The following is a 26,179-nucleotide window of genomic DNA, read 5'->3' as shown; positions in this document are numbered from 1 at the left end:
GCTTGAAACGCTTTCCTTCTTATTTTAAGGAAAGAGTTGGTTTATCGTCTTTAGTCTTGAAATTTCAATTAAAACTTTCGTAAGTGGCTGGCGGTTTGTGGATGCAAACCTCTCCTTCCTTGTGCTGTTACAGAAGGGTGGTAGGACTAGAGTAGCTGCAAAACTGCAGTTACAATTGAATAGTTCAATAAATAAATAGTTTTTATGGTCTTTAAGGAATCAGTTAAACATATTTGTAGAGAAACTGTCAGGACCTTTTACATTTGTCACTTCTTACAGGGTAGACTAGCAGCTTTTCCTCCTATGGTAAAAGAATAGCATTGTAGTTGGGATATGCTTTGCAAATGAGCTTAGAGAAAGAAGTTCAGTAATCACTGTTCTCGTGTTCAGGTTACCAGAAGATGCAGCTTATGCTTCTGGTGGAGTTCCCTTGGAGAAAACTGCTTGTGTTCTGAGTTGTGTGTGTTCTCGTCGTACTTGCAGTTGATTCTTCAAGGAGAATTTGCTATAATTTCTGAGGGAAGTTTCTGGTCTAAGAATCCATAAATGTTGTAAGTGGAAACATTTTTATCTGTAGTCCCTCTTCAGTTTGAGGGTGACATTATGTCGTTTTATTCATTGTCTGAGACAGCTGCTTGTAGGGATTGAGATCTAGAAGATATACATGACTGGATACTTTCGTCTTTGACCTTCAGTCCCTCTAGAAAGATTGTATCTCCCCCCCACCCCAACTGTAGATAAATTGCTTTCAAGCTTTTTTGGTACTAAGTTGCATGTCCTCTGATCTCTCATTTACTCAAGGGATACGTAGTCTTCCTGGGATAGGAATATGAAATGAAAGAGAAAACTGTCTGAAGGAAGGAGTCCTCCTATGTGGTCTGTCCTGCTTATCTAGAAGAGCTACCAACAGGAATCCTCAGAAGAATGCAGTGGCTTCTGCCTTGAGGACTCAGCTTTAGAAGGAGAGGATTGGGACAGCATGTAGAGGAGGTGGTAAAATACTAAAACTGGTGAATTGGTAATAGAAAAAACCCATCATGCAAGAGCTGAGGTTCATGCAATTGCACTCTTAAGAAAGAAAATGGCATAGTGGAGCTAAACATTGGGGTTTTTGAGAACAAAGGGCGTGAGTGCTACCCAGTTAAGAAATAAAAGGTCTCGAGAATTTTTCTACAGACTGTGACTCAGACCCTCTCTAAACGATGACCTACTGAAATTTAGAAGAGCCTATCAAACCTCATGACTTTATTGAGTTTGTTAAACAGAATTTTGTTTTTCAGCATACGTGTAAAGTATTTCTAGACTTGAGACAGCACTTCCATTTTGAAATGCTAACTATTTTGGGAAAAAAAAAAACAACCAACAAGTGACAAATTATTTAATCTAGATTCAAAATGGAGATGGTTCTACCTGAAATGCAGGCACTTCACTTGCATGAAAGTAAGATCCTCATTATTCAACCTCTGCAAGCTGGTTTAAAGAATGACTGCAGTTGCAAAGTTTTAATTCTGCAGCATGAAGTATTTTGTTCTATTAACAACTGAGTAATCATTTTAATTCCTCATAGGAAAGAACTTTCTTTGCTGAAGCTAGGAATATTGCTTATATTGAACTACTGAATCCTAAGGTCAGATGTCACATTATTTTTCAAAATTAATAGTAGCAGTAGAGTAACGAATTATTTGTTCATCTTGCCGTTTGATATTTCAGATGATGCTCAGGAATGTGTTTTTCTGTGTGTGAGAATATATTTATCAGTATGTCCTCCCTGTATCGAAATTTTTTATTCAAGGAGTAAATGAAGTTATCTGATTTTTTTGTATTAAGGGAGAATTTTAACTGAGTTCCAGCACTGGACATTTTTACATAGTAAATAATTTGTATACTTACAATGCAGATTGCTCTGTCTTCACTAGGATAAACCACATGATCCCTCTAGTAGGGCTTGTTGCACTGTCAGTCTGTTGAGTGATTCTGGATGCTACTGCCTGTGTATCCTTTGTAGGATCAAAATGACAAGTTCCAAATTACCTAACAGTGCTGATCTTCCTTAAAGTAGCAAAGATTTTAGACTTAAGAAGAGGAGCCTGTGGCATCTTGCATTTAGAACTCTGTAGACCTTTGATATGGCCTCTTACAAAAAATCTCCTAGTGAGAACCCCTGAGGTGTGAAACAAAACAGCATCATTATTTGAACTGCTGAGGTGCGAAATGACCTCCTCATTACTCAGAAAATCTTGAGAGACAGAAACCAAAGAATAGAAATAAACAGTGAATTGTTGCTGTAGCATGCAAGCTAAGGTAAATGTGGAGAAGTGGGTTACTGAAATGTGATCTGTTTTTTCCTTTGCTTCTCAGGGACTTGAAAAAAACAAGTTAGCAACTGAAGCAACAAAATTTTTGATACACAATCCAGTTAGTCAGGTTGAGTGGACTGCAAAGACACTCCATGATTCTGAGGTACCTGACCAATGTGATAACACTATATTTTTAAAAACTGAAGGCAACACAAGGAGGGATGGTGGAGGAGGGGCCGGGACAATGAACCATTCTTTCAATCTCCTATGGTCCAAATGAAATCTGTCAGCTGGGCTTGCGAGTAAAACTCATGTAAATTCTCACTGATCATTGTGTACGTCACTAAAAAAAAATACCATGTGACATGCTAATTTAAAATGAAGTTGAAATAATGGCTCACATGAATACATATAGGATATATCTAGTTGTGGAAAGTGTGCCTAAGATGGCTGGGATTTTCACACTAAGAAAAGACTATAGTTAAAAGCATAAAAATTGGAAAGATAATCAGGAATTTCCAGTCCATCTTATAAAGCAAGAAAAAAGGATATGCTGTAGGCAATCCAGGAGACTCCTGGAATGCCTCGGTGACAACTTTTTAAGTCAATAAATTGACAGTCCTACCTGGAGGGATGTGTTATTGGACCTGACAATGACAAATGCAAGTGAACTCATCAGGGATACCACAGTTGAAGGCCACCTGGGCTGCGCTGATCATGCACTGGTGCAATTCACTGTCCTAAGTGGTAAGAGGCTCTGAATTTTAGGAAAGCAAACTTCCAGCTCTTCAAGGAGTTAGTAGATAGGACACCATGGAAAGTGGCCTTCAAGGACAAGGGATCAGAAGAGAGCTGGCTGCTCTTTAAGGATGCTTTCCATAGGGCACAAGAGGTCTCAATCCCAGGGTGTAGGAAATCAGGCAAGGAAGGCAAGAGACCTGCATGGCTGAGTTGAGACCTGCTGGTCAAACTAAAAGGCAAGATGGACCTACACAGGCAGTGGAAGAGGGGACAAATATCCTGGGAAGAGCATAGGGACACTGCTCGGTTATGTAGGGACGATGTCAGGAAGTCCAAGGTGCAGCAGGAGCTGAACTTGGCGAGAGATGTTAAGAAAACAAGAAGGGCTTCTACAGGTATGTAAACCAGAAAAGGAAGGTTAAAGAAAGCATGTCACCCCTTGATGAGCCAAAATGGTAAACTGGTAACAACAGATAAGGAGAAGGCTGAGATTCTCAACAACTTTTTTGCCTCAGTCTTCACTGGCAACCCCTCTCCTCACAACTCTCACATTGATGGCTCACAAGATGGAGACCAGAGAGACAAAGTACCCCTGTCATGGTTTCACTCAGTTTGACAACAATGCTCTCGATCCCCTCCCCCTCCCATCCAGGTAGGGAAGGAGAGAGAGATTGATAGACACTTTACTGGATTGAAAACTAAACTACACAGCTTTAATTAAAAACTGATGATAAAAGAAAATATATACAATTATATACAAATGTGTTCAGGAAATGTGCAAAACTATTATTGCCTCCTCCCACCCCCAGCAATTCCCACAGCACTATCCTGAGCTGTGAACAGTCTCAAAAAGTCCTGGAGCTGCTAGAGAGCACAGAGTGATGAGGGTCAGGAGAGCTCCAGCCTGGGGGACAACAGTGATGGATGGACAGAGTCCTCCCTGGATGCCAGCCATGGACGGAAGAGAAGGGAAGAAGAAGCAGGAAGGAAGTTGTCTTCTGTGATCTCAGACCTTCCTCTGAGCTTACGTAGATATATGGAATGGAATATCTCTGGCCGATTTTGTTGTCTGTCTAGTTCGACCTCCTATGGGGGGTCATAGATCTCCCAGTAGTATCTGAGCCGGCAGGACAAAGATGTGACCTTGGACTCCCAGCAGTTAGAAAAACATTCCAGCTGTTATCAGTCCAAGCTGAAACACTTTGCTACTAGTTAAAAGAAAGCTTACTGAAGGAAAAAGAAATCAGTAAAAGGAAAAATGGCTTCCTCCTGGCTCAAACGAGGACACCCCACACTAGTGTAAGTGAAGACAAAGTTTGTGACCATCAGAGGAACCTGAAGATTTACAAGTCCAAGGGATGTGATGAGATGCATTCCAGAGTCCTGAGGGAATTAGCGGAGGTAGTTGCCAGCCACTCTCCATGATATTTGAAAAGTCATGGCAGTCAGGTGAGATCCCTGGTGACTGGAAGAAAGGACATGTTACACCCATTTTTAAAAAGGGTAGAAAGGAAGACCCTGGGAACTGCTGACCTGTCAGCCTCACCTCTGTGCCTGGGGAGATCATTGAACAGATCCTCCTAGCAGATATGCTAAGGCATGTGAAGGACAAGGAGGTGATTCAGGACAGCCAGCACAGCTTTATCAGGGGTAAATTCTTCCTGACCAATATAGTGGCTTTCTGCAATGGTGTGACTACATCAGTTGACAAGAGAAAGCAGTGGATGTCATCTATCTGGACTTCTGCAAGGCCTTTGACACAGTCCTCCACAGCATCCTTCTCTCTAAATTGGGGAGATATGGGTTTGATGGGTGGACTGTTCAGTGGATAAGGAACTGACTGGATGGTCGTGTCCAGAGGGTAGTGGTCAATGGCTCAATGTCCAGATGGAAAACAGTGACAAGTGGTGTCCCACAGGGGTCTGTACTGCAACCAGTGTTGTTTAATATCTTCATTAATGATATTGATGGTGGCATTGAGAGCACCCTCAGCACGTTTGCTGATGACACCAAGCTGGGTGGTGCAGTCAATACACCAGAGGGATGGGATGCCATCCAGAGGGACCTGGACAAGCTGGAGAAGTGGGCCCAGGTGAACCTCATGAGGTTCAACAAGGCCAAGTGCAGGGTCCTGCACCTGGGCCAAAGTAACCTGAGATATGAATACAGACTGGGGAAGGTCACACTTGAGAGAGCAGCTCTGTGAAAAAGGACCTGGGGGTACTAGTGGATCAAAAGCTGGACATGAGCCACTAACGTGCAATTGCAGCCCAGAAGACCGACTCCATCCTGGGCTGTATCGAAGTGTGGCCAATAGATTGAGAGAGGTGATTCTGCCCCTCTACTCTGCTCTGGTGAGACCTCACCTAGAATACTGCATCCAGCTCTGGTGCCCCCAGCACAAGAAAGATGTGGAACTGTTGGAACGTGTCCAGAGAAGGACCATGAAAACAGTCGGAGGGTTGGAGCACCTCTCTTATGAGGACAGGCTGAGGGAATTGTGGTCGTTCAGCCTGAAGAAGAGAAGGCTCCGGGGGGACCTCCTAGTGGCCTTCCAGTACCTGAAGGGGACCTAAAGGAAAGCTTTTGAGGGACTTATTACAAGGGCTTGCAGCCAGAGGAAAAGGGGTAAGAGTTTTGAGCTGAAAGAAGAGAAATTTAGGTTAGAGATCAGGAGGAAATTCTTTCGTGTGAGGGTAGTGAGACACTGGAAAAGGCTGCCCAGAGAAGTTGTGGAAGCTCCATTCCTGGAACTGTTCTAGGCCAGGTTGGATGGGGCTCTGAGCAGTCTGATCTAGTGAGAGGTGTCCCTGCACATGCAGGAGAGTTGCAACTTGATGATCTTTAAGGTCCCTTCCAACTCTAACCTATGATTCTATGACATGAGCAGAGTCATATTTGCCTTAGGATAAAATATCCAGCTATTACTGAGTAGGAAGAGCTTAAGTTGGGAAACGAGTCATCCTATGTCTGAATGTTGTAGGTTTTTGCATTGTTCTCCAAAGTGGTATTGGAAGATAAGACACCCAACTAGATGGATACTTGTAGGATTTAGTCTGGCAGCTCTCCTAGAATTGTGTCAGAACTCTCTGAAGGAAACTCTGGCAACAGCAGGGAACCTCTGTGAAGAGTAAGCCAGCAAGAAGCTCTTACCATTCACGGGCCAGGGGCAGCCTGACTGCAGCCAAAAATGCAATGGTTACAAAATCAGTTTGTGTTGGGGTTTAAACCCAGCTGGAAACAAAGTGCTGTGCAGCCAGTTGCTCAATGCCCAACACCCCCCCACCTCCTTAGCCCTCATGTGGTGGTTTGGAGGGAGAGAATCAGAAATGAGAAAATATGTGAGATGAAATAAAGACAGCTCAATAGGTAAAAGCGACGGCCATACGTGCAAGCAAAGCCAAACAAGGAACTAATTGAATGTGTCCGCCCCCACCCCACTTCCTTCGTCTTCCCCCAACTGTATATGCTGAACATGACACAATATGGGATATTCGTTTGGTCAGCTGGGGTCATCTCTCCTAGCTGTGTCGCCTCCCAACTTTCTGTGCACCCCCAGCCCACTCATCAGGGGATGGGGTGAGAAGCAAAGGCCTTGACTCAGTGTAAGCACTGCTCAGCAGTGATGGAAGCATCCCTGCAGTTATCAACACTGTTTCCAGTACAAATCCAGAACATGGCCCCATGTTAGCTACTATGAAGAAAATTAACTCTATCCCAGTCAAACCCAGCACAGTTTGATAGCAATCCACTGCATCTTGTGCGTACCAGAGTCACCTCTCATGAGAAATGAGTGAGGATGGATCAAACCTTAAAACCTTCTTCCTCTGCAAGACAAACATGAATGATTCTTGAACAAGTACATGAAAAAATATGTGACAAATACACATTGGTAGGAAAACAGTTTTTAATTTGTGGAAAGGCTGTTGGAGTACAAGATTAATGCAGTAACATTTTAATAGAACACCATTGCTGTTACACTTGCAAAGATACTTTTTTTTTTTTTTTAAAAGACTGTGTCTGAAAAAGTCCCTCCAATGACACCCTTACAAGTCATAAAGGCTGGGATAAAACATGTCATTCTCTCTTGTATGATGCATAAGAAATAGGCAAACTTCATAAATACATCATCACAGAAAAGATCCTATGTGTGTGGGACATTATGCCTTTCAATTCATGTTGATGTTGTTGCTACATGGTCTTACTTGAGTATCTTCAGCCTGTTTGCAGCTGAGCATCATTATTACTTTTTTCCTCTGGAAGGCTGCTTCCTCCTGTCACTCTTCCTATCACCTTGGCATTTGGCTGTTTTCTTACTCTTCCATTTTTCCTGCACAAATGGCTGCTCTCTCCTGAACCACCAAGGAGTGCCCTCATCACCAGCTCCAGTAGCAGCAGCACCATAGAGTCCAAGCCAATGGGCCAGGATAGACTGGTTGACTGCTTAGTCTTTTAAATGTTTCTGAGTGGCATTACCTCATGATCCTGCTTTTGGGATGGTGACACAGTAACCCTTGCGCTGCATATATCATTTTAACTTTGTGGTTTCCCTCTTAAAAGAACCTACATTTGTCCAAACAGCCCAAGCTTTAACTAGTTTTCCCTTTCTTATATTGCATGACTCTGCCACTTTTCTTATGACTTTCTAACAACTGATGGCCAAACCTTTGGGAGGAGAGGACAGTAAATCACTACAAAGTATTAGGCAAGTGGAGGCCTTTACTTTGACATCCCCTCTGCACTTTAAATGTAACATAGTGATCCCAACAGATAATTAGAACTGGTAACTCCAGATGCTCTTTTCCAGGCAAAACAGTAAAAGACTTTCCTTTCAGCTGGGTGCACCAGTAGTCACGCATGACAGTGCTAGTGTTCAGGGTTCTCAGAAGGGCCATGTGATTTCTACTGATAAAAAAGGCATTCACTATTCTGAAGGTCAGTATGAAAATAGAATTACCTACATCTTTCTTGTTTCAAAATATTTGTACACATCCCATCACCACCTGTCTTTCCTTCTGCTATGGAGTCTTGCCAAACTTGGAAATATTTCAGTAGAGTTGAAATTGGAGTAACAGATGATTTATTGTACCTTTTAAATTCTGTGCAAAGGGTCTTTAAGACTAAAATGCTGAACAGATAAGACACCTCCAATTAAAATTGTGATCTCACACATGAGGTACTTAGGAAAATACCATACAGACCACACATCACAAAGGCTCCTTGTTCTCACAAAGCTGTGGCTGAGGACTTCTGGAATGAAGGAACAACACAATCATACTATAGACAGATATGTAATCCTATCTAGTTCTGGCAAATGCCAGGACTGGTAGACGACTCTCCAGAGGGGTGTAGAGCACAACACAGCTGGCATTTGTAATGTTTTTTTGTAGTACTCTTTGGTCAGGACACTGCCCTGGACAATCTCAACCATGACTAATCATCTTGAGCATTTTCTTTGCTTGGCAATGGTTACCATTGCTTGAGCTGAGATTGGTAACAATTGCTTTTTATTCCTCTAGTAGATTTTGAATCTGCAAATCTGAAAAACAGCAGAATGGCATTAAGATACTCTTCTGTCAAATCTTGCTGCTGACGAGAAGGCTTTGAGTAGCCTCACACACGTGAGCTTTATGAGGTTCATATGAGGCACTCAAAGTAGTCCAAAAAGAACTACCCAGTTCCTAACCAGTGATGTAAGTTTCTGACAACAAAATTTGAAAAATAACATACTCCAGCGAAGAGAACTACAGTGTACAGAGTTCTACCATGCTTCTACAGCATCAAGTGTTATTTTTTTATAACAAGGTTAAAAAAATAAATACATGAAAAGATGAAAGAGAGCTAATGTAAAGAAAAAGTCCTCTAATGCTTAAGATAGCAAAACGCTGGGGGAAGATTTAACACCAAAGGGCTACCTACATGCATAAATCAGTTTCCAAAGTAGCTTGGACAACCATTTCTTTGAGTTTTTTAAATAGCCACCTATTTTCAAAGAAGTCAAGACAATTTTTATTCCTTTGCAATTCACAGGAAACCGGTGTTTCTGTATTTATTCTTTGTCTGCATAATGGACATTTAACAGCAAGGATAGTCAGGAATTAGTATTTGCTGTTAAGAGAACAATTAATTACCTAGTTTTACGTAGTAAACACTGGCCTATGTTATGACATAAAAATCCTCATAGTATTTTGTAAAACCTAGGTGAAAGCCTGAGCTGTTTCTAAAGTCAGTTCAGTTTAACTGACAACAGACCAATAGATTCAGCTCAATAACAAAAAAAAAAAAAATGTTGCTGGCATTACAAATGTGGACTTCTTTATTACACAGTCTACCTTAATTTCAGAATATTATATTTGCCAGTACATGTGAAGGAAGGTCGTTGTGATCTTGATTCTTTAACCCATTACCACTGGGTTAGCATTAGTCCTTGGAAATGACATTTATTTTGCTTTCATTTACTCAGTAAGCTGACTATTCCACATGGCAAAAAATCTGCAGATACTGATAAACACAAGAACAGTCAGGTATAGAATTAAACAGGTATCAGACAGTCAAGAGAGAACATAGCCCCTAAATACACACATTTTAAAGGAACATAATTATGCTGTATATTTCGCATTTTTGGTTAATTAGAAGAATACTGCTTTAGATAAAAATTGTCAGAAAGTTCAAAAAAGAAGAAAGCTTCTAAAGAGAAGGAACTGATATTTGATAAGGACTGGGCTGTTACAGAAAAAAAAAAGTAAAATTTTGTGAAGGTAAAAATGAAAGTGGACAACAGAAGAAAGCAGAAATACTACCCACCTCTCAGAAAACTTGTATAGCTGTCAAATTTAACTTCTGGAGTACAACAAAAGAACAGAAAGTTAATAGTTTAAACAGTGCCATCATTATCATAGTATCTGAAACAAAATACTCATAATCCAAGAGCCAGAAGATTCATACACTATGGTAAGGAAAACAGTTTTATATGTGCTCTGCAAAAATAGCCTAGAATTAAGGACAATTCAGGTTTTATTTGCAGTCTGTGTTCAGATTATTTCATGTAAGTTTTGTTGTATACCCTAGGGATCCATGTTTCATTCAAACTTAATTTAGCTACCTGCTGCTAAAACCTTTTGAACGGTCTGCAAAGTTGTTTTTATCACTGTATATTTGCATCATCACTGAACTATTAAAAACACTCTAATACTTCAATACTTTTACTAGGAAATACCATTAGATACTAAACTATCCAAGACATAAATGCTGCTTTTTCTTTTTTAAACACAGAGGTATATACAGAGTAGATAAGATACTACTTCCACATAGCACTGAACAAAGACAAGTGCATGTTCAAGAAATAGGGCTACATTTTCTTCAGTGTATTTAAACTTGAGCTTCCCATACACTAACTTTACTGCTACTTTCCTAAGGGTAAAAAAAAAATATAAAAATAGACTGTCATACTGGTCTAACAACAGAATGTGCTCATTTTAGACCATTTTGATGTATTCAATATTAGCCCAATCTACAACTGATTAGCTATATTGACCAAATTAATTTGCTGTCCTGCTAAGAATTATCTCTTGTATACATATTCAAGTGCAGTGAGGTTTCATCTGGGGCTCTGAGCAGCTAGAGACAGACCTTTGTTTTCAAACTGACTTTTTTCTGTACACTATTTACAAGACTACTGTACAACTCTTACTGATTATTTCAGAGAAAATTTTGTTAACAAAAAGGTATCTTACTAATTTAATAGGGGTGTCTGGGCAGTTTCACAGATAACTCAACAAGCAGGAGATGGAAAGATATTTACATGTGGCTTGCTACTGAGAAAGGCTTGGGGAAGGATGTGCACCATGATGCACGACCACTACATATATACATATATATATAATAGAATGCACAAACTATACGCCAGAAAGGAAAGCATAACTTTTTTTCTCAGCTAGCAATCTTGCAAGTTTACGAAAAACATTACTTATTTTTAAGTAGCAGTATTTCAAGTTGTCAGTATGCTCTATAATTGTGCTGTCACTTCCAGTTACATCTTTAAGTCCACTCTGCCGTGTTATTTTAACAGGTTAATGGTACTCTTAATGTTCCTAGAAGAGCACAAATTATTTGATTGTAAAGAAAAAATGTAATCAAGTTGTTCCACAGTTCTTGTCACAGATGTTTGTAATCATGTATACTATATTGCAAGGAGGAAGTGTAAGCAAAGCCTTTTTTTAAGAAAATGCAAATATACTGTTCACTTCTTTAATGTATTTGTGTCAATAAAACAAAAGTTCATATACATTTCCTTACACTTAAAGCCTGTTTCACTGCTAAACACAGAAGTACCCATCCTTTTAGAAGGCACCATGTCAGAGCTTCAGAAATGCAAAATTTTCATCTTCACCTTTCTGGTAATTACAGACTTTCAGCTTTCTTTATATAAGTATCTCGAATTCTGGTCAAGATTGACAATAGATCTTCCGACATGAATTCTTCATAGTCTCTCTCAATTTTTACATTCTGTTCATCAAGATATTTCTAGAAAAGAGTTACAAAGAGTTTATTAGAACTACCATAGTCTCTATTATACCTCTTCTGCTAAAGCATTTTAAGCACAGGTTAAGTTACTTCAGTGAAATGCTTCTCTGAAAGATACCTACTAGAAGCAGATTAAACTTGACAGGATGTTACTACTGAACTTTTATGATCAATTCTGATTTTTTTTATACCAGCAGTTTTATCAATGTATCTATTTAACTAGAATCCACAGACTCAGTGGAGCAACCCTAAATGACTGACACTTCATTGGAAAGTGTAAATATTAATTTCCCTGTGTTTAACTGCAGTTGCAAATGTCTCCTGAAAGATTTAAGTCTAAATATTGAATTTTAGCTTACCTCTATAGATACTACATGAGTAGCAATCATTTCCAAAAGACGATTCAAATTATCACCAGCTCTTCTGCTGTTTTCTGTTGTTGTTTGCATAACAGCTAGATATCTAAAAAGTAAAGACATTCATAAAGTCATGTTCATAATTAGGAAATTTCTGATATCTAAAGCCCTAACTAAGTCTGATATACCATCAAGTTTAGCCATATTTTTGCCTATTATAATTAAGGTGAGCCAAGATACATTTGTATATTAATACTCAATTTAGAAGAAAAAGAACTGTATTTTTCTACCCAGTAAGAAACAAAGTACTTAGAATCAGAATAGCCTTTCTAGACCTTAGGCTGTAAAATGTAGTTGTTACACAAGTTTGAAAATGAAATAATTTCCTTACTACAACTACATATATGAAAAATAAATGGCTATAAGGGTTCTGGCACAAGAAATATTCTAGCAAAATATTAAGTGTTGAGGAGAAACATATTTCAATTGTGAATTTGTGGAATTAATATACTTAGATAGGTAACCACTCTCCAAAAGATTTTTACGCCACCAAAGAATTTTATGTTAAGATTCAAGAAAATGTCTTTATCTTTAAAACACACAACCACCCCAAAAAACTATATTAACTACTTGAAGTAATGGGCCTTACTGTCGTTGAAGATCATGCAATTCATTTGTGTCTTTACTGAGACCTTCCTTGACACCACTGTCAAGTAACTGTTCATACTTCTGTAACAATTCCCGTTCATTTGTACATTTTTGCTCTTCTTCTTCTTCCTCCTGTAAACATAAGACAAAACAAAATAAAAATAGAATGTGTAACTCAGGAATAATTACTATTTTTTTCCCCTTTATATTACCTGATTACACCTGAATATTTAAATTCAGAATTCACAAGCAACTTCAAATTCAGAACTAAAAAAATCCCAAGAACGTACCACCAAACCTAAAGTTTCATGTATTTTCTGTATCATATTCCATGCAACTTCTCTAACATAATTTCAAGATGTGTTGCAGCTCTTTTCCCTTCAAAGTTGGTTTCGACAAGTGTTATTTACATACTTTTAATAGGTTAGAAATGGAGCATCATGAACAGCTGTTTCTAGGTTAAAAAAATAAAATCACATTTGAGTAAGAAAATCACTTTCCTTTTGTGTCTGTGTACCAAATGTAACTCATCTCTCCAAGCAGAGTAACACTCTTGACACTATACTTGGCACAATTAAATGCACAAAACCAAACTAAGTTCTGCTGTCAACTAAATATGCAATTCTGGTAAATAACTGAAACATCACTCTTCAAAAACTACTTTAATACTGGAGTCTTATGGATAGCATTTTTAAAATTACATGAGGAATTACATGATTTATTATAACCATGTCTTATTATTATATACGTCTTATTATAACCATCGAGTTGCAACACGAGTATTTTATGAGCTCACCTTAAGAGAAAAGCATATGCAACAGGATAGATCAAAAGCTAAATGTCAGGTGTTTCTAGAAGCAATAAACTCAATGTACTAAATGCCTTCAGCCACCTAAGCAGGTATTAGCAATGAAATAACCCTGCTTCATGGTTATAACACAGAAGTTTGAATTTGAAATAACAGGTATGTTAAGCACTAGTTTATTTCAAAAGCCCCACCAAAGCCAAGCTGTTAGGGAAGCTGGGGGTGGGGAAAAGAGGGCTATGTTTTGTTGCTGAAGTAGAAGTGAGAAAAAGCATAGTGACTTCTCCTTCATTATGGAAGAAAAACAAAGAAAGTACAATTGTATATCATTAAAACATTTAATGTGATTTCAAGTCAAATAATGCTTTCTCTGTTTTTTAATGTGCTTAAACATGTTTACTAAAAAAATGCAGGTAAAATTGTTATATACAACTGAATAGACAAGGCAGATACTGTTAAATCTAAAATCTCTTTCAAGCACATGCCTTGAGATAACCTGAGGTCAGGAGATAATTGCTGCTGCTTTTATTACTGGATATAGTAGCTTATGATTTACAGGATCTGCCAAAGTAGCTTGCCAGATTGCCTTTTGAGAAAGCGAAACTGATTCGCATAAGCTAGTGCTCAAATATTTCTGAAAAAAATTAGAATGCTGCAAGAGGAATAGAAAGAGGCAAGAGCAGAGGTCCAAACAAAAAAATGCAACCCAAAAAATTATGTATAAATACAAGGGGTTAAGGATAAGGATATATTGACATCAACCTATAAGAAGTTCTACCTTAAGCTTCTGATGATAAAGATCATCCAGCTTTTCATCTTTTTCTTTCAGCATCTTCACACTGTTTTTCATATCCTCTACCATTACATTCACCTAGAATAAAAATATTATCAAGAAAATATAATTCAAAAAGAATCCCAACATATAAATCCATGCCATCTCAAACAACACGTGGCAGTCCAGAAATATTTAAATTGGGTCTGGCTGGGATGGCATTAACTTTCTTCATAGCAGCCTGTATGGTGTATTATTTTGGATAAGTGGCTAAACCAGTGTTGATAACACACCAGTGTTTTGGCTGTTACTGAATAGTGCTTGCACAGCATCAAGGCTCTCTCTCCCTCTTGCTGCCTCTCAGTTTAGGGACAAGGTAAGAGGCTGGGAAGAGGCATAGCCAGAAGAGTTGACCAAAATTGGCCAAAAGGGTATTCCATACCACATGCTGTCAAGCTCAGCAGTAAAATCTGAGGTAGAGGAAGAATGGGAAATAAAATGCTCCTTCCTCCAATCTGTCCTGAACCCAATATTGCTAAAAATCTTCCTGATGACAACTTGTCAGTGATGGTAAGCCACATGACAGACTGAAATGGGCAACTTTTAAAAGACAAATCTTTCCAATGTTTATGGTCAAATATATGTAAGCTGCATAATCTTCAATGCAGGGAACATGCATTATTTCAGTTAACAGAAGATGACTCTAATTCTCACAAAAACTTAAAGTTCCATCATAATTAGAGCAATCTTCTCACAGCTTCTCTTCCCTGCTGCTCCTGCACCCAAAATAAACCCAAAAAACAACCCCAAGCAACAAAAAAATGAATCACCAAGCCCCAACCCAACAAAACCCCCAATAAAATAAACACAAACCAAAAGTAACCCACCAAACCACCCATCAGACATGCAAAAGGTAAAGTGATACCAGCAGATACCATTATGGTCTCCTTGCCCTAATCTTCATTATCCAACACACCTGTTCCAAAGTATCTTCCAAAGTCATTTTCCGTTGAGTAAACTTCAAAATTTCTTCCTCGGTCTGGTTTATGATCTCCATAAGGGGAGCCTGGAATACACATACAAGATCTGTCTAATGCAAGTAGTTAGTTTGAACCAGGACATACCCCAGTACATATTTTCCCTCTCCAGTTTTCATTTAGGCTGACATATCCCCAATCCTGAATTTCCTTCCTATACTGTAATGTAGTTATGCCAATGCATCACACAAACTTTCCAATGAAGTTTTGTGGTGAGGTTAAGTGTGACCTTTCTACATTTCCAATAAAACCCTTTTGTGAGTGGAAACAGAAATATTTTTAGTGTTGACTCTACTTACCTTAATCTGAGTTCTGTATTTGACTAGGCAATTTGGTCCTGCCTCAGGATTAAACTGAATCTCAAAGTCATGGCCTTTGGAATTCTCAGCACTTACAGGGATTAATTTCAGCTTTCGAGCCAGTTTATGATACTCTGACAGTTGCATTTCAATCTGTTCAGAGGAGAAAAGGGAAAAAACCATAGAAGAAATACAAGTGAAAAGCTTTGCAAGTAGTATTCATACAGTATTTTAAACTGATTTCTGAGCTGCTCTGTACAAGCATGATTTCAAGTCATGCCACAGCATGCAGTTTGCGCTGCTTGGATTAAGGGCTGTTTTATGATTCTTTCAGATTTTGCTCTGCAAAACTTCTCAGTAGGTATGGGTGAGACAGAATGGTTTCACCTGTGGTTTTCCCTGCTTATCTACTCTGTTTTCTGCCTCAATTTTTTGAGGATTAATTGATAGAGAAGCAAAAACATGCTTGGAGGTAATACAAATAACCAATGATCAGTCATGTTGATATGCCTTCTCTCAGTGGTTTTGACAGGAAATGCTATATCGCCACACACCCTAAGAACAAACTTCAACTTGACATAAGAATTTCTTCACCAGCAAGGTCATCAAGCATTGCAGCAGGTGGCTGAGTCACCATCTCTGGAAGAATTTAGAATATGTGTAGACATGGTGCTTAGGTATATGATTTAGTGGTGGACTTGGACTAGGTAAAGAGTTAGACTTGATAATCTTAAAGGTCTTTTCCAAATTAAACAATTCTATGATTCTATACCTCTAGACAAAGCTTAGCAATCAGAAAACAGAACATTTAATGAGTGCCATTTATACGCAAGCTAATGACATCAGTATTTCTTCTAGTTTTATATGCTTTATATTTGCACCGTATGAGAAATTTAAATTAATACCAAGTGATTGATAAAGCATAACCCTGCCAAATGGAACACATGTTTGAATTTTTATTTTTTTTCAGTTCTTCATCTAGCAAAGCAGGAGCTTTTAAATCTCAGCACTTAGGAGGCCACATCTTTTCATTCGGTTTGCAGGAATTTAATTTGGCCTTCAAAATCTATTAGATCTTCTAAATAAGGGACCAGTCTGGCCCCAAATGCGTGCAGAGTTATTGATTCAAAGCACTAGTTTTGCATTATTTCATTGCTATGAAATCTTAACATTTGCCTGAAATTGCTTGTGTTATCAAAACAATTTCAAGCTAGTATTATCACAGCTCTTGATGCTAAGTGTCCCTTATGATGCAGAAAAATACCAGAAGAATACATTTCCATTATGCTCAAAACAGAAGAGAGTAAAAAAAAAAAAAAATCCAGAAAAATTCTAAACAGAAGCCATTCTTGTAATGTTAGCCTGTTAAAACATTCATATGCTGCTGCTATTTAGGAAAGAAGTTAGCAATAGTCCAAATATAAGCTTGCATGATGAAAACTGATAGCCACCTCTCAATGTAGTAGTGTTTTCACATACCGCCTCTTTATTCCTAGCATATTTTAGCTCTTCATTCCATAGCTGATGTTCTTCTGCTTCCACTTCTTTAGTCAGCTTGTTAATGGTTTGCTGCAACTCATTTCTCTCGTGATGTATTCTCTCAATGTCCGCAACCGAGTACTTTTGGTTATCAAAGATGTGCTGGAGCCGAGCATTCTCCTGCTTCGTTGCTTCTACTTCCATTTCTAATTCCACAAAACATTTGTGAAGTGGATGTAAACTACCAGCCTATATAGCCAAACCTAGTATCTCTGCATTTTTATGAGTAAATAATATCTGTATTTCATTACTCAATATACAAACAGCTATCATCCCCCCCAAAATATCTTTATTAGCAATGAATTTTTGAAATTTTAGTGTATGATGATGCTACAAACAAGTATTTCACTCTGCTCTGAAGCTGAGAATTACAGTTATTTTAAGCTTATTTCTAGCTTCACTATCACAGCTGTAACCAAGGTTGTCTTACCTGTTGTCTCAACTTCCTCATTAACACCTTCCAGTTTTTGATCAAGAATTGCTATATGAGATTCCAAATTAGCCAAATAAGCCTGGTATTTCTGGACATCAGCTTGAAGAGATGATTTCACATTTCGAAGTGTTACTCTACGATCCTAGTAAATGGACGGGAAGAACAACCACTATTATATTAATCTAAAATAATTATCTGACTTTATAGACAAGCCAATAGAGTAACTGGACAACTTCAATAGTATAGATAAAAAATTGACATTCTTTAAATTTGTATCTCTGTGACTGCTGAATTAAGTTAAGTCTTCAAAATAATAACTAAAAATGGCTGAAAAGATGGTTTGTACCTAAATTCGCACATTGCAGCATTTAGTCTTTGATTTGCATTAGGCATTGCTTAACAAAATTCTTACTAGAGGTAATTCACAACTCAAGTATTGTATACAAAGGGTAGCTAAAAATAAAGGCAAGGAAAGCTGAGAATACATGCAGCACATTTTGCTTAGTAAGCAAAAATCCCATTTGCCAGCTGCACAGACACGTGATGATTTTTAAACCTATGATGCAATCAAAGCAGAATACATCTTTTCAAACAAAATATTTTCCCTAAAGTACCTTGTTACCACAAAATCCTATGTTCCCATCCCATCCCGTGGGAAGTTCTCACACCAACAGATCTCATTACCTGAAAATATCTTCACAATATCAAATAAACAGTGACTGAAGACTCCACAGTAAATGTCTTATATTATACTAGCATAGAATCTGTAATTATCTGGCCTAATTAAAACCTCATAGAGCACTGAAAATAATTTCCATTTGTTGTAGTGTATCATCAGTATCTTCACTTAGTAATGGCAATAATAGACAATTCAACTCCATGATATAAACAAGCATAGACACAATTTACTAACCGGCTCACTTTCCTTTTCTTTTTCTAATCTTGCAATCTCTTCATGAAGTCTTTTGTTGTCAGCTGCTAAAGCTTCTATCTGGAATTCATCTATATTAAATAAATCCTCTGGGGGAAAGGGAGAAAAAAAGGGGGGAGAATTTTACAAATTAATCAACTGATCTGAATATCTGTGCTTTAACGTCAGCACAATAAATATCCATTATCTGGACAATTATTTTAAAGTAAATAAAACAACAGCCCAAAACAACCAGCAAACACAAAAAATCCAACTTTCATTACAAAGCAAATAAGCAAAAACCCCAAAACAAACAAGAACTAAATTTCTCAGTTCTCATGTCATAAAAGAGCTCAAAATTACTCCTGTGAGGTCAGTTTCCAAACACTATAGGATAGTGGTTGCTAGCTAAGTTTCATTGGTTCCAGCTTCACAAGGTATTCTGATTTGTATACTCCTTTCTTACCCACATACTTCCTTGCCTCTTAGGATGTGTAAAGTCTCCTACTCATCAGATGTGCATATTCTGGTAATATTTTTCTTTTTTTAATTGTTAACTTTGTCAGACAGAAATTAGTAATTTGTATAGATGGAATTTGTATCTGAAGAATTATATACTGTTTTCGGTCACAAAGCCACAGAATACCATAGTGTTACAAAGATAGAGCTGGCAGCAGAGCATGACCTGTCTGTACTAGTGACAAAAATAAAAGAATTAAGGCAAATTAACTGAGACATACTTGGGAATTTCAGGTTCCCTTATCTCAGATCACTTGCACTTGTAAACTGAGCAAAGCTGAGTAAAGAAACCAGTAATGCAATGAAACATGAAAACTTACTTAATTTTGACTGGACTTCCGCATCCAGTTCTTCAAAAGTATCATTCCCTTTCATGAAGTGCTCATAACATTTCACACAGTAGTCCATGAAAAGCTGAAAACAATTTGTTTTCATGTCAGTGCTGAAAAATACCTAAATAGTCTAAATCTGCTCAACCAATGGAATAAACACCAAAAACATCTTTCACTAGTTTGACTGTGCCTCTGTAAAAATCAACTTTTTCTCCCTTTATACATAAAATGTCAGCAGATTACATGCAGGCAGAAGGAGGCATCTAGAATTCACATCAAGAATAGTCTGGAAGGGTTTCTGATTTCTTGAAGCATATGATCCTCTCAGACTAGTTTATAGAAACTGTAGATCAGTTTTACATTCAGCAAATACGACCACTATAATTCAGGTCTGCAGATCTCAGAGAACTGATTTATAATTAAGGAAAGGTTACCCCAAAATAATTTACTGGAGACTTTAATTCACAGATCTTTCAGAGGCAATTGCACCAGTATTGTAAATTTTGTTTCAATATAACAGCACACATTTGGGTTAAAATGATTTTTACTTGTCAACTGTCAGGTTTGTAACCTTAGTCCAAAATTCTGATTTAATCTTATTTTTGCAGTTTTCTAATTAAGTGCTCTACTATACCAGAACCCCTTCCAAACATCTGCTGTGATGTTATCACAGTTAAATCTGAGTCATACAAATAACCTAAGATAAATGAGAAAGAAAGTAGGCTGCTGGCTTTTTAATGCCTGAATGACATTGCCACCCTGATTTGTGGCAAGGAAGTTAGACGTTTAAAAATGCATCATAATGGTAAACTGAGTAGATATTGGCAGGAGCCACCACATTTATAATTAAGTCACTGTCTTTACACTGTACTGCTGTTAACTTTAGAAGACTCAAGCTCTAGTGAGAAACGTACCAAAGATACTACTGAGACAATAAACAGCATAATGACTCCCTTTCTCCACAAAGGAGAACAGAAACAGCAACTCAGAGAATAAGGCATTTCAAGTTAATACCCAGTGTTTAAACAGACTGGCCGTGATGCCTGCTTAGGAAACCAGTTGATCAGGCTTTTTACATAGTGCTATTGTACTTCCTAGAGAGCTCTGTGAATATAAAACTGAATGGAATCTATAAATAGTTAAAACTGTTTTGTTAGATATTGAAATGTAGTTGTTACAGCAGGTGGCAAAAATAATTTGAACAATTCTGACAATCATATACTTTTAATAGTACCTTATTATGTACAATTCCATCATCTGTCTCCCCTCCCCAGTTCTGTCCTTCATCAAAAGATGGTGCGTTTTCCCTCATGGCAGCATAAAACTGAAAGGCATAAGTGTACATACAAAGAGCAAGTGCGAAGACCCTCATTAGCTTTCATCTTAGCTTCATGTTCATAAAATCATATCATAGAATGGTTTGAGTTGGAAGGGACCATAAAGATCATCTAGATCCAACCCCCTGCATGGGCAGGGCACCTCCCACTACGGCAGGTTGCTCAGAGCTCCATCCAACCTGGCCTTGAACACTTTCAGGGATGGAGCTTCCACAATTTCCCTGGGCAACCTGTGCCAGTGTCTTACCACTCTAACAGCAAAGAATTTCTTCCTAATTTCTAACCTAAATCTCCCGTCTTCCTGTTTAAAGCCCTACCCCCTTGTCCTCTCACTACAAGCCCTTGAAAAAAGTCCCTCCCCAGCTTTCCTGTAGCCCCCTTCAGATACTGGAAGAATATAAAGTGGAGTAACATTGGATTAGGATTTCAGCAAGCAGGATGTAATGGTGCTGCTTCAGAATGTGATCAGTCACATCAGGGTAATAAGCTTGTGTTTAGTTGACTAAAATAATGGATGAAGAGGCACGAACTGGACATTTGACACTGCCAAGTTGCTTTGCTAAGTCAAATATGCCTTTTCAGCATAAAGATTGGGATTTCCATGTCTGCCCGATTCAGCATTGGTGAACTTCTGTTAAAGATTACAAGTTTTGCTCAGACCTGAGCTGGTAGCAACACTGTTACTAGAACTAAAAAAAACCAAACAAAACCCTCCACCCAAACACACCCCCACCAGTCTATGTAGCAATCACAGGACATTTGAACAGTTGCTGTTGAAAATTCCATCCTTAGACTACAAATTTAGAAGACAGCTAATGCCACAAGATCTGCACTAAAGGTACATGATTAACTTCTCACATTTGTGTATGCATAAGTTGTCATTTCCACCCCCCCTTCTCATACACAGATTAAACCAGTGCATACAGTAAAGAAAATATTATCACCATATAATATGAGAAACCCAGTTTAAAAGTTACTCAAAGTAAAGCTAAGAGCTACCTCACAGATGGCAGGTAAAAACGCTACCTTTTTCTCTCCATAAATGTCAAACAAAGAGATTCTTAGAATGCATTTAAGACATCTGTATTGAAACTAACATTACAACCTGGAAAGTGGAAATATTTGGCTTAAAAAAGACAAATGTTACCTTGACACAATCAATTAACCAAACCAAAGCTGTCACGATCTGAGGCCATGTGTGTGGTGCTCCCACTGTGTACATGGAGCTTTTTGACAAAGGAAAGGGATACCTACAATGCAAAAGAATATACATTTTTAATAGGCATGGCAAACAGCAATGAAAACAAAACAGCACATTTTTATATGTAGATCAAGGCACAGAAGGAAGAATGAACCCAACTGTACTTTTTACTGTACATCAAGGGAGATAAGCTGAATTCTCATAGCACTATTTTATTACGGGTTTTTCATTTTGTAATCCACAGTAGGAATATCTCATGCTGGAAAGGACCCATAAGGATCCTTGAGTCCAACTCTTTGCTCATTGCAGGGCTATCAAAACATAACCAATATGACTTAAGAGCATGGTCCAGATGCTCCTTGAGCTCTGGCAGGCTTGATGCCATAACCATCCTCTGAGTGAAGAACCTTTTCCTAGTGTCCAATATGAACTTCCCTAGAAGCACTTTCATTCCATTTCCCTGTGTCCTATTGCTGGTCACCAGAGAGCCCAGTACCTCCTCCTCCACTGGTCCCCTTGAGAAAGTCATAGACTGCAGTGGCGTCACGCATCAACCTTCTCTTCTCCAAGCTGAGCAAAACAAGTGACCTCAGCCACTCCACATCAGCCTCGCCCTCAAGAGTTTTCACCATCTTGGTCACCCTAACAGTTCCATGTCCTTCTTATATTGAGGCACCCAAAACTGCACACAGTACTCAAGGAGGGGCTGCACCAGTGCAGTGCAGAGGTGCAGCACCCTCAACTAGTCAGCTATTGAAGAAATCAACTTTTTTTTGCATACCCAAGGGTTAGGAAAAATTAAGGCCTCATACAAAGAAGTGTAAACTATTCTTTCATACATTCCTTAGCTCCTTCCTATTCAGCTTAGTACATTTCCTTGGTCTCGGTAGCAGCCAGATCTTTCTTTTTCTGAAGCTACTATAGGAGGGGAGATGGGCACTGCAGTACTAAGGAAAAAAGAGGGTGACCTGTAAGCGTGAGGTGATTTATGATGAGACAAAGACCTCAAAGGAAAGGTAGCAAATATAAGGGAGAGAGCAAAAGTCCAATGGAAGATGCTTAAATCTACAAACTGGGTGTGCAAGCCTGAAATATTGTCCAATACATGAAAAGAAGTCGATACATAGGAGTCCTCTTCTTAAGAGACAAGATTCTGGCTTCTTGGGTCAAAGTAATTACATTTTACATTACAAAGCAAGCTTTCAAGAGCTTATAGTTCTGCAAGCTCAAATATAAAATGTATTATGGTCTGAGAATCAGAGAAGAAACTTAAAGCTAAACAAAAGTGAAATAAAATCACAGCATTGTAGTTTCAGAGTCTTATCTGAATAAATAGGCCTACCTGTTCTCTCCAGCGTTCATGCAGAATTCTTGGCTTTTAAATTTCTAGCTTTACCATATTTATTTAGCACAACAGACTAACAATAAACATCTTACCCAAGCTCTTTAAAAACTCTGGGAATTTCCTCTTCAAATTTTGAGTCAGGCAGTTCATAAGAAGGGCAGAGAAATCCATAGATAAAAGTGAAGATTCTTAAAAAGTCCTTAACTGATGGAGACTGTAGTGATTTCATAGAAACATTATGGGCATAACCATTCTCTGCAAGAAACTGAGAAGAAGAAACATGGCTTATTAGCCACTAAATAAAACCTAGAGTTGAAACCATGAAAAAGAAATATTTTTATTAATATCTTCTATGCCTAATCATGTCAGTTTATATGAAGATAATAAGTTACCTCACAAAGCTGCTTGATACATTGTTGGATGAATGCCTTGTCGTGAAGTGGCCTGGGATCTTTGATCTTTTCTGTACCAAACACACCATACTGACTGTTGCGTGAACCTCCAGCCCCACTAGTTCTAAGGACAAAAAATAAGTATCATTCTTGTGACAATACATACAAAGAAGAACTCTCAATGTTAAGTCACTGAAATTGCTATTCTCCTGTTTATTTTGCATTTGTTATGCCAAGGCATGCCTGAAGGTCTCTTTATTTTGGATAAACAGAAAAACAAAATCAACCTGGAAACCACGATGCATACACACAACAGAGATTATTGCATTAGATTAATAATTGATTCAGGTTATTGGAAGAAGGTTTTATGGAGCAGAAAAATACCTCAAAGGTGAGAAAACAAAATGATGTGATTGAAAATAAAGATGAAAATATTTAAGGAATACTTAAAAGGAATAGATCCCTGCAACAGTGGGGTCCTATGAAAGGAGATGCCTGCAAGACGTCAGAACACAGAAAGCCATGAACTAAACTGAAATATTACAGAATTTTGGAAGGTTTGCATCTCAGAAAGATGAAATTAGGGCAGAGTGTGCTTGAGATACTATCCTTCCTTAAATAGTAAATGTATTTAGGAGTTCTTAAGGTCTGCAGTGTATCATTCCCAAGAAAAAGAACAGCTCTCAAAGCAATTCCTACTCCACAGCATTATTGTGTAGTGGTCAAGGAGTGGAGGAAAGCAGACCTGAAGGACTGCTGGCCTAAGAACCATTATTTTCTCTAACAAAAATCTATCAGAGAGAGAATTTACAAATTGATGAGGCATTGGTTATTGTTTTAATATAAAGTACAGAGATGTAAAGCTATCAATACCTCTTTCCAAAAAAGCTGACTCTTTTTTCTGAAGTTCCAGGTGTAGGTTTGCTCACGCTCAGCTTCCCAAACGTACCTCTGTCCTTCCTGAGGGACAGTGAGAAGGACAGAAGTGACTATTTCTACCATTTCTTCTTTTGATCATGTGAGAAAACTATAAACACATGCATATAAGCCTAAGCAACATCAGCATAGCAGCATCTCAGAAAAGTCAACTGATTTTAATGCATTATTTCTCCATTATCAAAATGACTTCTGCGAGAGGATTTATAAGTGAACATTTTATCCACAAATTCACCCAGCCACCACCTACAAAATACGTAAGAAAAAGTGTTACCATTTGAAATGTGTAATGGGTATACAAATAGATGAAAGTTTTCTACAGAAATGGAGCATAAGTGCAAAGATAGTTGCCTGCATGGAGTTTTCTTCTCGTTAGTCCCATTGATTTTTTTTTAAGTTATTTTAGTTTTCAAACACACTACAGTAAATCTCTTCAGAGTTAATTGATCTATCCCTAGAAATATGATTGTTAACACTTACCTTTGAGGTGTTTGAAGATCCATCCTGTTGCTGTCCTGCACTCTCTGTGCCATCATAGACTGCCGACCGCTGCCTCCAGCGATACTTGAGCTTCGCCTCATTGTGACTAACTGTAAATCACAATCTGTCAGTACTGGAAGATCTAGGATCTAACAGTATTTGCTTTGCTAAACACCACAATAACTTTCTAAAGGGTCAGAATAAGCAAGTACAACTGTACTTTGGATCAAGCTGTGTGACAGGTGATTTTCAGAAATACCGGGTTCTCTTTAAAAAAACAAAAGCAAACAAACACAAAACAATATGAAAAAAACAGTGAGTGTCAGACTCCAGACCTACATAGTTAATTTGAAAGGCTGTGGTTATTGCTATGTTATCGATGAAAGTGCCAGATCTTGTTCCAAACCTATGATTTTGCCTTTGTTTTTATCTGGTCATTTCTAACCTACAGGTTGCAAAAACAAAAGGGCTAGAGAAGCTTTTCAGTCCAATCAATTGGGAGGAAGGCCACAATAAGGTAACTTCTCTTTCTAGCAGTACAGCCAGCCACCTGTTCCTTAGGAACTGATTCTGAGACTACTTATTGATTTTTGCCTATGTCACAGCATCATAGCACAACAACTGGAAAAGCTATTCTGAGGCAATATTATGTGTATCTTCAGGTGATACATACAAAATGCACATCGAATTGGAAGTCCTGAACTGTCCCCACAGTGGCATTATGTGGGATCTTCAGGTAAACAGAATTAACTCTGCAAAAATGCCAACTCTTGCCCTCTGCAGGGTGATCTCAAATGACTGAATTATAACAAGTGGAAAAATACCTTAACCACAAACATCACCGAAACACATCATCAATACAAACTGTGTTTCACAGTCACACTTGTAGTTCGCCTTTCTGTAAGCCACGACGGAAGTTTAGCTTAGGTGCACTTCGCGCGGCAGGTTATTCACATCCTCCTTTTCTCTAGGGAAGAAGTTGCATTCTTCCATTACTTTACGAGGGATTCATCGCTGTCAGAATCAATCGCTTTTACAAACACACGAAACGACTAGCTTGAGAGCAAAGTTCGCTAGAGTCAACGCGCCAAAAGGGAAAAGGGTAGGAGCAGGGCATAAGGGGGCACAACTACACTCGCTTGCTTGACCAGCGCGCTTAACCCGTACCAGAAGCCAACAGGGAAGCCAGAGGCGCTCACACACCAGCAGCAACAGCTCAACGCCCCTCTCCGCCGCGGAGGGCCCAGTCCTGCCGACGGCGCTGGCTCCCCTGGGCC

The 26,179-nt window shown here is 38.4% G+C and overlaps 1 protein-coding gene across 1 annotated transcript; it reads right to left on the bottom strand.

Annotated features, from left to right (window-relative positions):
• Window positions 1-11,265: 11,265 nt before the first annotated feature.
• NDC80 (NDC80 kinetochore complex component) lies at window positions 11,266-25,091 on the bottom strand. The gene is made up of 16 exons (XM_010006847.1): window positions 24,903-25,091; window positions 24,360-24,446; window positions 23,487-23,610; window positions 23,187-23,359; window positions 21,696-21,798; window positions 20,446-20,535; window positions 19,200-19,293; window positions 18,364-18,470; window positions 17,448-17,592; window positions 16,958-17,163; window positions 15,479-15,631; window positions 15,119-15,208; window positions 14,149-14,241; window positions 12,567-12,697; window positions 11,921-12,023; window positions 11,266-11,561 (listed from the first exon to the last, which is right to left on the bottom strand). The coding sequence occupies exons 1-16, from the start codon at window positions 25,001-25,003 to the stop codon at window positions 11,439-11,441; spliced, it is 1,923 nt and encodes a 640-aa protein (XP_010005149.1). The 5' UTR covers window positions 25,004-25,091; the 3' UTR covers window positions 11,266-11,438.
• Window positions 25,092-26,179: the final 1,088 nt, after the last annotated feature.

The sequence above is a fragment of the Chaetura pelagica genome, unplaced genomic scaffold (genome assembly GCF_000747805.2).
Source record: "Chaetura pelagica isolate M959 unplaced genomic scaffold, ChaPel_1.0 scaffold109, whole genome shotgun sequence".
Taxonomy (NCBI): Eukaryota; Metazoa; Chordata; class Aves; order Apodiformes; family Apodidae; genus Chaetura; species Chaetura pelagica.
This window is presented reverse-complemented; position numbering and strand designations above follow the sequence as displayed.

Excerpts from the sequence above, each read along its gene's own strand:
- NDC80 (XM_010006847.1), bottom strand. The coding sequence starts at position 25,003 with ATGAGGCGAAGCTCAAGTATCGCTGGAGGCAGCGGTCGGCAGTCTATG. Across the intron at positions 15,632-16,957 it reads ATGCTAGGAATAAAGAGGCG|ATTGAAATGCAACTGTCAGA; the intron begins GTATGTGAAAAC and ends TCCTCTGAACAG. Across the intron at positions 15,209-15,478 it reads AATACAGAACTCAGATTAAG|GCTCCCCTTATGGAGATCAT; the intron begins GTAAGTAGAGTC and ends TGTGTATTCCAG.